The 17,448-nt window shown below is 39.2% G+C and overlaps 1 protein-coding gene across 5 annotated transcripts in view; it reads right to left on the bottom strand.

Annotated features, from left to right (window-relative positions):
• Window positions 1–17,448, bottom strand: part of SMURF2 (SMAD specific E3 ubiquitin protein ligase 2) — a 68,219-nt gene that overhangs the window by 30,759 nt on the left and 20,012 nt on the right. For 3 of the 5 annotated variants that reach the window (XR_012676675.1, XM_075169505.1, XM_075169506.1), the window contains exons 2-3: window positions 8,628–8,666; window positions 6,862–6,970 (exon numbers count right to left, since the gene is read on the bottom strand). Coding sequence is in view for 4 of the 5 variants with exons in the window: in XM_075169505.1 (XP_075025606.1) it covers window positions 6,862–6,970; window positions 8,628–8,666 (148 nt within the window). In the remaining variant the exon portion in view is untranslated. Of the gene's footprint in view, window positions 1–6,861; window positions 6,971–8,627; window positions 8,667–17,448 lie in introns of those variants that run through there. The other 2 variants (XM_075169509.1, XM_075169507.1) reach the window with 2 other exon arrangements.

Below are 17,448 nucleotides of genomic sequence, written 5' to 3'. Positions count from 1 at the left end.
ACATTTGTTTTACATCATCTGGCAATAAAGTACCAACATGAAAGCCTGAGCTAGGAATTTTATTTGTTATTAAAAAAGAATGTTCCAAAAAACAAAGTGAGTAAGTTTAAAAAAACCAAACAAACAAGCAGAAAAACAGAAGCAAAAAACACAAACCCCCCCATTTTGTTGGATGCTTCTCTCTTCCTCCTCATAATTAAAGTTCTTGGAGCATTTTTTTTTTTCCCCTCTACCCTATCAGCAGTATCTATTTCACAGCTTCAGTACTTCAACAGAGATAACAGGATTAGCATTAATGAAGTGGAAACCTGGAAATTCAACTTCCATATACATTTTAACTCCTATATTTCCTGAATCTGTAAAATTAGGGCTCTGGATAAGAATTGCATATTCGGAAATTTTAAGAAAAATGCCTAGTCTTAGCACTTCCACTTCTAAACAAAAATCAAATACATGTCATACTGGAAACCTCTCAAAATATTTTAATCAAATTTTAAAACACAGGGACAATTGTCACTTCATCTAAATACAGTTATCTTTGCCAAGGTGGTATTTCCTTCTGAGCCACTCGGGAAGGTTTGGTATCAAGTGACTTTTCATCCCCATGGCATTATATACACTTTTCCTGAAGAGTTCAGCTTGGTAGAGAAAAGCAGAATGAAGAAAGTGGAGGAAAAAAAAAATATTCCTGAAAAAAAACACACCTCTTCCTGATCACAAGCCAGATGTACTCCCTCCAGAAAGAGAGAAAAATGCAACATCAAGAGGTATGAACTCAGGCTTGGAAGCCAGGAATTCCCTATTTCTAATCCGTGCTGTCACGCAGACTCTTTTTTACGACCTGGACAAATGACTTAGTTTGTTTCTCCATTTTCCCACTTCTGAAATTTTTCTAATATAATAGTAGTGTTGTGCTTTGAGATATCAGCTGTTTTCAGATTGGGGGAGAAGAGGGTGCGAAGAGACATCATGAAAACTATCATCCCAATTTTTTCTCTTCTCTCTTCCTTCACCCTGACACTGCTTTCATCTCTGGTAGCAAGTGAAGGGTGTTTGAGCCTCTGGGATGGTCAGAAGAGAACCAGCCAGAGGCTGTGGCTTAGACAGGAACACAATATAGGCACGTGGCACTGACCGGCTGCTCCTTTCTCCTCCCCAGGGCTACCCAGCCCAACGCTAAGCTCAGCCTACAAGATACTGTAAAAGCAGCCGTGCCAAGCAAAGAGCAAGCAAAGTGGGCTTCTACTCCAGATGTTCCTACCAGACCCACCTAAGAAGTTCAGCAAAGACTTGTACGCCTGATGTGCTTGAGCTGGAATGGCCAGATCTGCTGATAGGGGCCAAACACGACCCAGAAATGCTTTCACCCTAAACGCAAAGGGCATCAGCTTCATCAGACGGGTCTAAACAACGACGTCAAGAAGGCAAAGCTGTTGCAAGGAGCTTTCTGACGGCTGTTTAGGAGTCTAATCTAGGATGGGATTGTCTAAACCAGCAGTAAGCAGAGCTGTTGCCTTCTCTCCCCGAGAAAAATCCAGGATCATCAGCAATTACTAGGCAAAGCAGAGTTGGAGGGTTGGGGGAGAAAGGCGATTCTGCCAGGGCAGCACAGGGGCTTCAGAATGTGAAGGCACCAAACAGCACTAGAACCTGCAGTGGGGAGATTTTGGGAAGAGGAGGAGTTGCAGAAGTGGGGCGAGGTTACATTTGGGATGTATAACAAAGGAGAGCAATGAGTCCACGCTAGAGCCTGGGCGTGCAGATTTGAAGGGCACAGAGTAAAGATGGGACCAGGACTAGGTTTTGGTGGAGATCATGGTATAAACAAATCTTAAAGAGATAAACAGACCATATGACTTGCTCTGCCTTAAGGGCGGGGGCTGCTGGGGACAGCAGGAGTCGGCCAGAGGACACAGGTGAGCGTGGGAAGGCTGTAGGAGAGATCTAGGCTATCACAGAACAGAAGAAAGGGGAAGGAAGAGAAAAGGGGGATTTGTTAAGTTTCAGAACTGCTGGTTTAGGTAGTGTTTAAACGCTTTGAATGCGAGAAGGTCTGTAAATGTGTTAAGTCTGGTTATTCAAAGCTTTGAGGAAAGGCCTGAACAATAGGGCAAACACAAACAAGACTGAAAATAAGGAAGGGGAATACATCCAGGGCAAGCATGGTATTTTACTGACATTAAACTGCATCCAGACAGCAACTATTTGGCAATTTCTTTCTGGAAAGTCTCCCAGATTCTCCCCCCACTACACACACCCATCTACGCTGAAGAATCTAAGCAACTAACTAATTCAACTGCTTCCTTTCATGCTAAGATCTGAATTAAAAACCACGTAAGGCAAAAGCAAAGTCTTTTTTGTTCTTTATAACACTGCAGAAGTCTTTTCAAAAAAAATCTTATACAACAGAATATCTACTATGCTGTGCTGGTTTTGGCTGGGACAGAGTTAATTTCTTCATAGTAGCTAGTACGGGGCTATGTTTTGGATTTGTGCTGAAAACAGTGTTGATAACACAGGGATGTTTTAGTTACTGCTGAGCAGGGCTCACACAGAGTCAAGGCCTCTTCTGCTCCTCACCCCACCCCACCAGCGAGCAGGCTGGGGGGGGCACAAGAAGCTGGGAGGGGACATGGCTGGGACAGCTGACCCCAACTCACCAAGGGGATATCCCACACCACATGACGTCATGCCCAGCATGTAAAGCTGGGGGCAGAAGAAGGAAGGGGGGGACGTTCGGAGTGATGGCGTTTGTCTTCCCAAGTCACCGTTACGTGTGATGGAGCCCTGCTTTCCTGGAGATGGCTGAACACCTGCCTGCGATGGGAATAGAGAATGAATTCCTTGTTTTGCTTTGCTTGTGTGCGTGGCTTTTGCTTTACCTATTAAACCGTCTTTAGCTCAACCCACGAGTTTTCTCATTTTTACTCTTCCAACTCTCTCCCGCACCCCACCAGGGGGGAGCGAGCGAGCAGCTGTGTGGTGCTTAGTTGCCGGCTGGGGTTAAACCACGACATATGCTGAAACAGTTTAGCAAGCCACAAAATTCCCTTGGAATTAGCAACTTAATTCAGACATTATTGCATAAATCCATCACAACAGATCCATCTTACTGTGCCATTTGCATATGCCATCACATGATACACGAGTCTGTTAATTAGCAGCAGTGTTAACCTGTTATACAAATTTCAGGCTGGGGACACTTCAATCAACCCAACACCGTTGAGACAGTTTTACTGCACATAAGCCTATTACAGTCATTTGAAAACCAACAGAAATCTTCATGGTAGGAAAAAAAGCAGGATGTTTCTTTTAAAAAATTCGACATAACTGCACCTTCCTCCGGTCGATCTCCTACGCTGCGTGGTGGCAGGAGCAGGCAAGCTGCCACCGAGACTCCATCTGTTATGTTTGGTGTGCAAAGCATTTCCTGTAAGAGTGCAAGCGTCATAAGGCAGAGACTAGCGTTCCCATGCAATGGTGTGTTGTTAGGACAAACACCAGGAAGTTTAAAAAACCTATTATTTTCAAAGGATGAGAAGAAAGATTAAGTCCTGTAATCTATGAAGTTCGCCATCAGGTGCTTAGCACTAGGATGGTTACTACTCCTATTATTTTTTTTCTATTTTTTTTTTTCCAAAAGTAAGAGGTAATTATCTTAATATCTGATGCAGATGAAAAGCTGAGACCTTACACCAGGTATATCACAGTTAAAAGTTACCTTAAGATAAAAGCCAAGGCAGTGAGTGGTGTATCAAAGAGATCTAATCTTTTACTGCTGTTTTAAATAGGAACTGAAGACTAGGTGACTGATGTTTATAAATGGAAATAAATTTCCACAGAGTAAGGAATAACAGGCAAGACAATAAAAGGGGTTAAATGATTATGAAGAAAATTTTGAGAGGGAGAGGATTATTTTCAAATTACAAGGCCTGACATTAACACTAAATTTTACTTTGGATTAGAAATGCTGTGAATACTTCTGTCATCAGGGAATTCAACTGCCAGAATCAAGCAAAGTGGTATTCCCTACAGGACGAGTAATTTATATCGAAAATAATATCCTAATTAAACAAAGCCTAGGGTTTTTTAGGTATTTTCTCCCCAAAAAGGGAAAAAAAAAAAAAAAAAACCAAAAACCTCCCAAAACAAACAAACAAACAAAAACCACCAAAAAAACCCCAAACAACAAAACAAAAACCAAAAACTAAACCAAAAAAAGCAAAACACCACACACAGACACAAAACTGTTTCACACAGATCTAAATTCCTTAGGACAATCCAACAAGAGATGCCTCAAATCTGCCCAAGGAAAATATTCTGCCAGAAACCCATTTCTATCTCTGCTTTTTATAATATGATGTGGACTGCAATCACAGCCTTGCTTCAAAGCTAAGACAACTACAGTATCCAGCTACAAGCATGACTTATTCCATAAAACAACGTAAAAATACCTTCTCTTCATCCTTCCTTGAAAATTATAACCAGAAAGGAATTTTTTCTAAAGATTTTACTTTTTTTTTTCCCTCCATTACTCTTGTTGCGTATTAACATCCTCTCTCATTTCCCACGTCCTCTGCTCCTTCGCTTCTCCAGAAGGGAACCGCGTCTCCAAGTCATCAGCCCATGGAGCACTTAGCATCCCTTACAACCCATTCCTGTCAACTGCTTACTCACATTGTCACCGCAGCACTTCAAACACCAAGACATGACCGGGGAAGACACAGGGAAGGGTTGACGTTTTCAACACAGAATTTAGTAGCAGATAACTGCCAAATGACGGCCCACCATTCCTCTTTCAAAAGTATCCCTTCCCTAGCTGTACAAAGGTTATAGGAAGACTTTACACTCAGGTCCTGTTGGCAGCACTTTCCACCTTACCCTCCTTTTATCCCTGTAAAGTTATGCATTAATGATCATTAATGGGCCCACCTAACTAAACAACAATAAAAGTCCGCATTTCAGGGATTTTTCTTTCGCTCCAGTCTTATCCTGTCAACTTCAATTCCTGTCAGCAGCAGGAGAGCATCGGTGGGACTCGGGGGATGCACCTTGTGGCTCAGCTTCGTCCAGCGCGGTCAGGTTCAGGTACTCTAAGAGGGCTTCAGGAAGGAAGCTAAACCCCAGCCAGAGGGGATGATGGAGGGATCATCCCTACAACAACTCACTCCTGATGCAAGCTAACGCGCTAATGCAGGCACACCGTTACTGACTCAACGCAACTCATTTGATCAGCAGGGAATGACACACATTTTTCCCCCTATCCAGCTACCTTCCTGCGGGTTAAAGTGAATTGAATCCACGTACCCAGAAGCCAGATGGTGCCAGTGCAAGGGAAGCAGCATGAACACACGCAGTAAATTGGAAAAAGGGGTCGAAACAGGAGAGAAAGGGGACCTTCCATTTTTGGTGGCTGCAACCTGCAAGATCAGTGTAATCTACTCTCGAATTTCACCATTATGACACTGCATGGAGTGTTACTTGCTGTTGAAAAAAACAAATGTTCAAGCTAGATCTTCACAAATGGTCAATCTTGGAGAGGGCACAGAAGGGCAGAGGTCTGCAATCTGCATTCTATACGAATCATCATTTTGATAGGTTTAATAACATTAAAAAATCAAATTAACTTAGAATTCTTTAAATATGAAAAAGAGCCATTCCTTCTAAATGAACTTAAACTTGTTTTACATCTATTTTTCTAATGAATATGAATTACAGTCTCACATGCAGAATCTAAGCTTGGACTGAGTTTGCATAATAGAACTATAATACTATAGCTTTCCTCAGTGAAAGTGCTATTATTTCACTAAACTGCCAATGATATTTTGTTAAGCAGTAATGCAAATGTTTTGTATACTGCACTAAAACATTATGAACAATGACTTCACATGCTTAGTCTTGGATATTCAAATAAAGAGTAGGTCAAGACACCACTTTAAACCAGGCCTTCCACGTTCTGCTGAAAGACCTATCAAGCTGCTTTTCTTCACTGGGAAAAAGGGGGACAAGAAATTCTCTGTGTACTAATACTTGATTTGCTCTAGGTTTGGTGATGTCCAAAGCTAACGTAAATATGCTCAAACAACTTCTAATAATATAGATAGGGAAAGGAGCCACGGAAAAACAGTTAGAGATCAGAACAATGTCTTAGAAAGAAAGGAGAATACAATGAGGCAAAACTGTTCACTTCTCTTCCTCATCTTCCATCCCAAGAAAAAAGATAAAGAATAAAAGGATAAAAGACAGGAAAAATAAAGCATGCACAAACACAAAGAAACCTATATAAAAAAGAAAAGCTTTAATAACTTATATTATACAGAATATTCTATGGTTTAGAAAGACAGAGGAAAAACATGACATATACTTGCCGTACCAATTATATTCCTCAAAAGCACTGAAAGATGATCCAGTGATGAGAACAACATAATAATTTACAGTGAAAAGAACATTTGGGACAGAAAATGACATAAAGGAGAGAAAACAGAACAAGAGGCACACAGAAGAAGAGACACTGTAGCACTGCAACAGACAAAAATAGCATGAAGAGAAGAGCAGTTTCAGGGAAATATTGTTAATCATTTGGTTCATTTTACAGAACTGTTAACATGGAAATATTACAATAAAATAACGCTATAGAATGTGTAAAGCATGCTGGAGACATCAGCAGAAAACCAAGTGTAGTGTTTAGATTTTGAGAGAAATGAGAAAGTGTTATTTTGACACATGTATTTTTTACTCAAACTAATAAACTCTGGGATATTTTCCAAGCTGTAAATAGGACAATATTATGAATATCTGACAATTTCTGTGTACTTTAGAGGATTTCACTTCAAACCTTTGGTTATCACTGTTACCACCTACAGGTCATAATGCTGATTCCATTTTGGATCAAGTGTATTCTTCACAGTATCTGTAGAATGGCATTGGCCAGATCCGTCCACCACAACTTTAGCAAATGGATCAGGAAGTCCTAAGAGGAGGAAAAGAAAAAAACTAGCAAATAGATCAGGATGCTTTAAAGTCTTGTATCATTGCACAATTTTTTTTTTTACTATTTTATTTGAAGTTGCCTTTTATTCATAAATGAGAGCCATGTTTAATGAATGGGAATAACATGACATATTAAGCACAGGAAATGGCAATTTATTTCAATGATACAGATGAAGAAAAAGTTGTGCAAGTCGAAGACGTTGGGGAAAAAAAAAATCTGAACATCTTAATCTTCCTAATTCAGGATTGAGTAAATTCTCAGTATACAAGGAATTCAGCGAAAGGCAGAGAAAACAGACTTACACTCTTCCTATTTTTAAGATAAATTACAGTCATGATTTCGGTTGTTATTGGTATTACAGAAAATCATCTACTACAGGTTATTCTTGCTTTTGAGGTCCGCTTTGTTTTCTGCTAGCTTTCTACTTCATTTTCTGCAGGCTTAGTGCCTTGGAAACACTGAAGGCTGAAGGTGCAGCTGATCCACAAAAATCAGTGCAAAGATCGTGCCGTGCTACATAGCTGAGGATGGGAAAGAAGCAGGACCAGAGCAGCCTACAATTAGCTCTACTGCAGCTGCTGTTCTAACCAACCTATTAACTGACACCAGAAGGGATGGTCCCACCACTAATGCCCCTAAGTCACGCGGTCCGATCCCTTTTTCCCCTCATATTAATTCCTCCCCTCATCTGAGTGCCCAGTGAGTCAGCTGGAGGAGCTAAGGCGGTGAAACATTATTCACGTTTTCTGTAGCGCGAGTTTTGTACCAGTTCCGCTTCATCAGGTGACTCACGACAGAGCCAGCCAAGCAGCAGAGTGGTTCAAGACAAGTGTCAGACAAAGCACGTGGGGATAAAGGCAACGCGCGTGGGGAAGGGGAGGAGCAGGACCTTGTGAGATTTGTGCTTCAGTGCTGAAGTGCATCACAGATTTCAAATCTTGAGGGTTTTTTAAGGCATTATTAAACTGTTAAACACCTGAAAACTTGCAATCAATACAAAAATCCAGATATAAAGCAAGCTTTAGAAGTCTCACAAATTACAATATAATTCTGTATCATCCCTTCTTCAAGTTCTTTTCAAAGTTCAGGTCTGATCTTTTGAATTTTTTCTACTCCCACCTGGGAGGCGGCAGGCAGGTGATCTGTGCGTGCATGCCTACGCAGCCAATAACATTCCTTTCTGCCTCCTTCATCCACCTCTTAGCACTTCTTTCAAAACATCATTAAAATTAATTAAAATATAATTTCAGAGTAGGTAAGTATTATGATATGATAATTAATAATTAAGATGTACATCTGTCTGCTGGACAAATAGTTCCTATATGAAAAACATTTTAATAAATATGTGGTACTAATTGAAAAACATGTAATTTGCCTGAGAGAGTAAATTTGTTCCCCACTCCCATCAAAAACAGAGAGAGTGTGTCAGTGTTTTAATTATTATTATGAATCTGTGACGAGTGTCACCTAAGAAAAAAATTAGAAGCCCTGAAATAAAACGGTATGAAAACATCAAAGCCCCCAGCCGACTTAATGCTAATATCGTAATACAATGATCATGTGCAAACACTGATGTACAGAACTTGTCTAATATTTATCTCATCTACAAACATATAAAACTTTAACAGCTACTTACGGAAAAAATCCTTTTTCACCAAGTTTTTTGCACACAGTACTGTAAGAAAAACAGAAATACAAAATTAAGTTACTAATTCCCAACTTTAAAAAAAAAAAAGTTACTTTACCTTTGCAGCATTCCAGAAAATCCTGCTCAAAATAAAACGAATGAACATAAATGAATTGTGCTCCTACATCATTTATATTGTCATGTAAAATAATTCCTGAAAGCTGAGCCAGAAGTGTCATCTTTTGGCAATTTACCTTTAGGTAGACTATACTGGAAGTGATATGGTAGTGATTTCCTCAGGCCATAGTTTCACATGTGTGGTTTTTTTCCCCGTCAGTGGTTTTGCCAACTCTGTGTTCACCTAGTGAGGGAACTGGACCATCTCTAACCAGCTCACCGTACGGTGGCACAAACAATTGTGCCAGTAAAATTCGTGGTATTTCACAAGCAGGGTCTTATGTTCAGTTCTACAGACCAGCAAAAGCTTTCTTGACCATAAAAAATAGCGCATTAGTCAGTCTGATTAGTCAGGCTTTTCTGTTATCCTGCGTGAAAACAAAATAAGAGTTTTTACCTGAAAAACATTCGGGTAGAGTAGACTGACTTCTAATGCCAGAGTTTAGATGGCTCCAAAGATACGTTTTATTTGTAGAAGCTGATAATTGTTTCAGGCTTTTTTGTTTAAATTAAAAGGGAGGAACATTTGCATTTGTCAACTAAAAATACCACGGAGAAAACAATCTCATATGAGAATAGAGTAAACAAAACAAATAAATAAAGGTCAAAGAGGACAACTTTCATACAAAGATGCCAAGGTACACACAGAAGACTTCTCCTCACAAAATGCACCACTGTTCTACTACGTAGGCTTATCTATTATCACAGGTTTAGTAAGCAGGAAATATTAGATTCCCCTGTGAAACATTAGAATATTTACTGATAACACAAAAGGATTTTTGGACATTGAGTGAAATGAATTCCCACAGCTAGTACAAAAAAGAAAAAAAGGGGAGCGGGGAAGAGGTATTTGGTTGGAATCAGTGCTGCAGGAGACTCCTCAGTGTACGATTCCCTTGGCTATTTTTTCTATGAGATCGCCAATATTTATTACTACCAGAAAATGCAAAGACAGAAAAGTGCATCCAATAATCGCATCCCACAGACATTACCTAAAACCAAACAAAATTGGTCACACTTTGCCCCACAGAATATCCTCAAACTGATCCTGCAGGGCTACCGATTCTCCAGTTCCTTTTACAGTACCTGCCCAAATAAAAGTAAGCGGAGGTAGTCCACGAGCACTCTCACGGAGATTTCCACGGTCAGGGCAGAGAAGCTCCACCCTGAATAGCTCTGCATGCTCCAAGTTACATATTATTTATAAATAATGGAATTAATGTTTTCCCAATTTTTATGTTCATAAAGATGCTGATTTTAGTGAAACTGCTTTCCATGGGAATTCAGTACTATAAAATCTAGCTAAAACTCTACTCAGGTCTAACGAGTTTTGGTCCTCCGTAAAACATAAGGGGACACCTATTAATGACTACAGCTAGTCATAAAACAATCCCCTGCACACTGACATATACCCCAGGAAAGGTATATACCCAGGAAAGTTTCAGTATATTAGTTTGTTGCGAGGGGGTGCTAATAACAACACTGTTAACCTGAAAAAAATTTGCCTGGTTCCAGGTTATTTTAAAAGATGATAAAGGTAAAAAAATTACTTCTCTCCGTTCAAAGGCATAAAAGTAATCCTAAAGCGGAGCTCTATAAGGGATTTGCACCCAATAATCCCACAGTAAACAGTCAACAGTAGTAAAATACCAATAGAGAGCCAAATGTTGTAGGTATTTCTGATACCTGGAGTTCAAGCATGTATTGAAAACAGACTGTCACCCCACTGTCTGCTCCACAAAGCATTCAAATAAAGTCCTTAGGATGGTGTAATAAAAATCCACAGTTGCTAAGACTTCCATGTGCCCAGCAATTTAAAATCTACTCTATCCATACAACTGATTACAACTTAAGACGTTTAAAGAACAAACTTAGAAAAATGCTTCTGCAGTTCCTGCAGATTTTATTACACCAAGAATATCCTCAGCCTGAGTTGTCAACAGACACCACTCGTCCAAGAACTGAGAGGGGTTACTGCTCACCAGCCATCTTTCATCTAGTGGTGAAAACCTTCAAGTAAAATAGATGCTCATATGGATGGCCACTTCTTAAAATATCTCAAAAAGATGTAATTATTTGCACAATTTCACCCGTGACAAGAAACAGGAAGCGTCAAGTGAAGCTGAAGGCTTTAAATCCAACAGTTAATTCAAAATTCATCTATAGCACAGTGAACCATACAACATGTCCCTAAAATTGTATAATGTCCAAAATAAAAGAGGCTTGACTAATCTTTTGAGAGAAAAGTTGCAAGCTTAACTAATTATAAACACTTCTTTTCAAAATATTAAGCAGGCCTGCCAGTGCAATTTAACCAAAGTCTCATTTTTATAAAATTGGGCACACGCACAACATACAGATTAATAACTGTCTCCCCAACAATTAGCCAGGAGTGAACAAACTAATATTTTTGGCGCAAGATCTCCCTCTCTAGTAACCACATTTAAGGGAAGTCAGATGTCAACCCATTCTGGCTTTGTCAGGTTAACAAAACAGGAGAGATGCTGAAAAATCTTCCATTAACAACACCCTCTCTGCCAGGTATTTCTAGGTGAAAAGGCCCAGGTCCCAGGAGCATCAGCTTAATTCTAAGTGAAACAATCTTCTTCCACGCACAGAGCTCTAATCTATCTCAGGACCTTTTTTGGACAAAACTTTTTCCACTGGTGGGAAAAGTACCAGAGTTTATGCTCCACTTTTCTAACAGTTTCAACACCGTATTAAAACCTATTCTGAATATTCTGATAACCAACTGATTAATAGTTCCTTGAGAATAAAAACTAAGGAAGTTTGGTTTCCTATGGATTTATGTTTTATGGTTGACCGACAGCCATAGCCGAGGCTTTTCCCACCGGTAGGGCATTTAGACAGACACTCTCCCACGCAGACTCTCCAGTGGTCTCGCAACACGGGATCTCTCGCTGCAGCTTTTTCCTCTCATTTCAGGTCACTGCTAGGGTCTCCTCTTTATCCAGGCAACGATTCTCATAAAACTCAGGGGACTTAATTATCTTTGAGACCTCTATCCTATGTCAAATTTGAGCCAAAGATTCAAAAAACATGAAGAACTGTGGTGAAATTTAATTTTCATGACAAAGCCAAGCTAAAATGCTGATGGTTCTGGACCCAAACCCACATCGTCAACAGATCTACGCAGTTGCACCATTAATAGATCCTCTAGAGGTGGCACAAGGCCACTGAAGAAGGTTATTTGTTATTTGTACGTGCTTGGTTTAAAACATTTTTTATTAAAATTATTTTTAAACAAAAAAAGTTAAGCTAACTGAAGGTTTTCAGAAACTAGAACACAAACCAATGCCTGTATATATTGCCATTGGTTTGGAAGAAAAAAAAAAAAGGCGGGGGGGAGCATTGCACCATAAGTGCATCATCAAAAGACATTCGTGGCTTCTAGTACACATATGTAGATAAAGTATTTATTACAAAGTATCAATGAGTCAGTGGATAGCTATGTTTTGTATTTATTACAGACTTCCTGGGTAGTCTACAGAAAAGAGAACGTTAATATTCCAATATGAAGGAACAGTATATACGTGCCAAGACAAACATGCACATCAGTTTTACATACTATATGTTCATTAAATATTTTTTTATTGTGCCTTATGATCTCATTCTAACATATGCTACTCAGGTCAGTTCACAGAAACACGAAAAGAGCATAATATTATAAGCTACCTAGTCTCCTTCCATGACTGCTTCGCTACACATAGTTCTCAAATACTCAAAAATAGGAATTAAGTGAATCACGTTTGCCAATTTCCTTTTTCTGATTTATTACTCCAGTGACTGACAAAGAATGGTTTACTGAAAAATGATTTAACTATTGCAAGTAAATGCAAAATATTTAATATCCCCAGACTCCTGTAGTCTAATTTATGTGTTAGCTATTAAAATTTACATGCAATTATAGAGGGGGATGAAATAATTGGTAGAACCCACAAAAAAATTGAAAGGAACTACAGTTATTGAACATGTGAATTTTATAGGAAGATAAATGTTTTTCTCATTTTCTGAACTCTTCTTACTCTTTTTGCTAGCTACTGAAGAACTCTTGTTACAACTGCTTTTTACTTTGGACTCACTTTTACAGAAAAATCAAACTTTATATGACATCAAATTGTTGTTATGGAAGGTATCCTATGTTATACATTACCACTATTTCATGTAAGTATAAAAAGTATGTTTATTCCAGAATAGTAAGTACATATATAACACAAGGTCTCCATACTTGAAGGGAAGAAGAACGTGAAGAACATGAAGCAGAAAAGAGAGTGCTATTGTAGGAAGCTTGCAATGAAAGCAAGTAAAAAGTGATAAAAATCTACGAGATTTCACTGAATCGCCACATCTTAGAGATGATCTAAGAGTCTTCAATGATCCTATTCACCTCCAATGGCTGGATAACAGACTTAGAATGAGCGTTGAGGAAGGCAACATTAAGAAAGAAAATGTTATCTGAATTTAAGGAACTTGGGCATTTAAGGATAGTGATCTCGTATTCAACCCTCATATCAAACTGTTTATAGCCAATTTATTCACCACATTCTTTCACACCTGCAAAATGGGAATACTACTGCTTTACTTCACAGGTACGTTGTAGTGTTACCTTGCCTGTATGTTTGTACACTCTCATCTATCTGTTATAATGTGTCTCTTGATTTATGACAAATTACAAGGTTTAATGTGTTTGTAGCCAGCAACATGAGGTACTAGTACCTCAGGGCTACAGCTTAGATGATCACAATAGAAATGTATTGGTTTAAAAATTTCTGTATTAAAAATGAATCTTTCCTAAGCTATCTTCTTAAGCAAATAATTTTTAAATGTGCATATTGGAAAGACATCAATACCATCAGTGATAGTATTGGATACAGGAAGACAGGTAAGAAAATAAGAAGTAATCACGAATCCATGGAAGCGAGCACACCAGCTGAAGAAGCAGAAGGAAACACATAATCACCAGGTTTAGAACTCAGTAGGTGACTTAGTAAGAAAACAACCCCCCATCTCACCTCAGACACCCGTAAGCAACCAACACTGTGTCAACAGACAGCCCCCAGTTCAGAGGGGGAAGGAAAGGATTGGGTCCAAAGCTAAGATTATGTTTACTAATCTTCTGGCTTTTCACGTGTCATCACCATAGAAAAACTAGTTCAGCCTTCTGAATCCAACCAGCAGTTCTAACATTATAATTCCTGTTGTTTTTTTTTTCTTTCCCCAAGGGTTTTTCTCCCAGAAAAAGTGCTTGTTCCAGAACATATGTAACACATGGGATAACGCGGAGAAGGACAGGCTGCCTATCAATTTTTACCACAATAGTTCATTCTGAAGACAAGTCTTTCTTCCCTCTACAGAAACACCATCTTTTAATGAAAGCCATTAGCATTGCTTTTTGTGATCAGATCCCAGTTGTTTGCATGTAATACGCAGTGCAATACAATCACTAAAATAAGTCCCAGCTGTAGAAACACAATGCTATGCTGTTGCTAATGTGTGTTGTACTGATAATGAATGGTCGTCTATGCTTTAATCTGAATAAAGCTCCCAACTGCTCTGCCTCTCCTTGCCAAAAATTCCCCTTCCTCCTCCAGACTGTGGTTGCATTCCAATTACACTGCTGATTGGAATGAGCCTGCTTGGGGGAGGGAGAGGGAGGGAGACAAATGAACGGGCGCACACACACCCCTCCTCGCCTTCGGATGGCTGCCCCTGGGATCCAGAAATTGTTTTGGGGTGTTCGAACCTACGGCTGACGTGGTGTATTTTTCTCCACGTTGTATCAAACTCTTTGTAAACGTATTCATTTCCTCTAGAAAAACGACGGGCAAACAGCACACCGTGCACAGGTTCCAGCAGGATAGCTCAATACTTTAAACGTTTCTAACAAATTCCTACTGTTTTCTTCCATTGTTGGCACGCTACCGAGAAACTTATATTTTTCTGCTTGCATTCCCTCCTTGGACCTGCCTAAATTCCCACATGGGAAGATATAAAACAGGAGGTCTTCAACTATTCTTCGAACAAAGGGCTGTAAATAACACCATACACATTTTCAAATACAGCTGTTGAGGTAATAAACTGTCTCAAGTAAGGTTTTGATATAAAATTGTTTATCCCAACTACTCACATTAAATTTTATTTTGCAATTAATCTCTCTGAGGATTTTTTTTTTTAAATTTCCTTTCAATTTTCATTTCCTTTGAAAGGTGTTTTTTCTGCAGATGAACAAACTAAGTGACAGAACATGATCATAAACCAAGAATGTACTTTCAGTTAATGAAATTCACGCATTTTAGAAGATTGCAATCGCTTATCGGCAAGAAGGGACACACAAAGATAGGTAAACCTAACAAATCTATGTTTTACAGGTGCACGGGGGTTTTGAGTAAAGAAGGTATTGAAACGTGAAATGGGTAGGAATGCAGCAGCCGCCCATTATTCTAACCACGATCACTGATCAACACGAGGGTTTCACGTTGCACCTCACAATAAAGAGGGCTGCAGCTGTTCCCCTCTCAAATCAGGTCTAGCAATCATATGGATGCAAGGTAGATCAGGAAGCTGAACTGGCTTAACAGAAAATTAACCTTCTGGGGAGATGGATTAGTTTGCCATTGGCTCCAAGAGCTGCAGTCACGCCATGCCTAGATCTAATGCAAAGGAAGTGGCGGAAGCACGTGGCTGCGAAGGAGGGAGGATTGGCCAGACTACCTTCCTGAGGGCAACTGGCCGTTGCGCTGTAAAGCGCACTCCGTACCAGTGAGTTTTTCAGCTCTAAAAACAAAATACACCCCCCCAATATTTTCATTTTCATGCAGACTGCTAGTTTTTCCTCCTGTCTGTTTTGCAGTTCTAGACATTTATTTAAAAAAAAAGAAAAAAAAAATTTTTTTAAAAGCAGATTTTTGCCATCAGGATACCAAAATAACAACCTAACACCGTTCAGGTTTTCAGAGACACAGTCTTAACCTTAAACATTCAGATGGAGTGTTATTTTTTATTTCCCAAAGCACACTCAGAAGCACAGAATCAAAACACTGAAAAAAGCATTTCTCTTGCAAGTATACACACAACTGCTTTCAGGCTGCTCTATTTTACTTATTGACAGCTGCTCTTTCCGAGTCTTACAAAGCACTAGAAATTTAGAATAACCCAATGAGCTGTAAACTAGAGTTAGTACAAAACATGTACAAACACAGAGGCTGGCATGCCCTTCTTAAAAAGCTTTAATTCTTTTCCTCAATACTTTATCTGAAATCCAGTGCTACCCAAATTAGATCTCTAACCACCATCCCCTGAAGATGTGAGCGAGCTGAAGGGTCACTAGTCACCCCAATGCCTCTTCTTTTTCTGGGAGCAGTATAGAGGCAGCACAGGCTGAAATAAAGGTGCCATATGACACGCACAGGGAAGCCCAGTTCACCCAAGGACGCCGGACAAGCTGATGCTGATTTCAGACATACTCTGCTGGATTAGATAAATGTAAACACTCTCCACCATCCACTGGATCCACGGTTCTGCAGTGGGAAAGCACAGTGTCAGCACTGCCTTCTGGAGCAGCCAGGTAAACCTCAAACCACCACCACCAGCTGTTTCATCTAGATACCTTTTTCTGATGTGAATTAGGAAATATATAACGTGATCCCTTCTGCCCCCAGAGCTATGGGAGCCAGGACAACTTGGAAGGGATGGAACAACTTGGAACCTCTTCAACCGGCACAGCTATCTGCCCATACTCTTACCACATACACTTACAGTTCATACTCATAGGAAACTAATTTCCAATTCTCTTTCAGAACTATAAACCTAGTTTAAATCTAATACAAATTTAGAACCGTGGACCAATTCTAACTGTCTTACTAGGAATATGCGTTAGAACGATTCAGAAGTACTAATGAATTTTTAAAGTGCTATTAAATACTAACCTGTCAGGTTGAAAAAAACCTATTCAACACTAGTTTCTAGTGACACATAAAAGCATTATTGCTAGGCTGATAACCAAACACAAGGCAGACAGTTTTAAAATAAACTCTTTTAAAATATGTATTAGGAAAACCTTAGCACTAGAAAAGCACTTTTAACAAGAATTTCCTTTAATAATTGTTAAAATTCTAAATTGTCCCATAAACACATTTCGGCAAGTTCAACTTCAACACAAGCCAGATGCTAAATCCTTAATATACTGCATGTAAAATGAAACCCATTTCAAAGGATCACACGCACCTGCTTATAAGCACTGTCAGCTAGAAATCTGTGTCTCAACAAATGAGAATTATTCCTCTGGGACTAAACAAACAAAACCACAGTAACCTGCATTCAAACACCAAACAGCGCTATGGATTATCCAGAAGTGAAAAATGTCCTAATAATGCAATATACTTTAAATCACTGCAAAATATGCCAGAAACTAACATAGTAACAGTACATTTTTCTTTCCAACAGATTCACTGAATTAAATTCTGCCTAAAAGAGTAGGTTGTGCTCTGACTGGATTTAGAATTCTAGACCCATATTACCTGCATGTAATATAACTCATGGAGATTAAAATTCGAAATGAAAACATCACGCATTTATCATGGAAGAAATGTTAATAAAGATGCATTGCATCACCGAATATAAGCAGTTAAGCCAA

This window comes from Calonectris borealis, chromosome 20, assembly GCF_964195595.1.
Source record: "Calonectris borealis chromosome 20, bCalBor7.hap1.2, whole genome shotgun sequence".
Classification (NCBI taxonomy): Eukaryota; Metazoa; Chordata; class Aves; order Procellariiformes; family Procellariidae; genus Calonectris; species Calonectris borealis.
The sequence above is the reverse complement of the archived record's forward strand: the minus strand, read 5'-3'. Positions and strand labels throughout refer to the sequence as shown.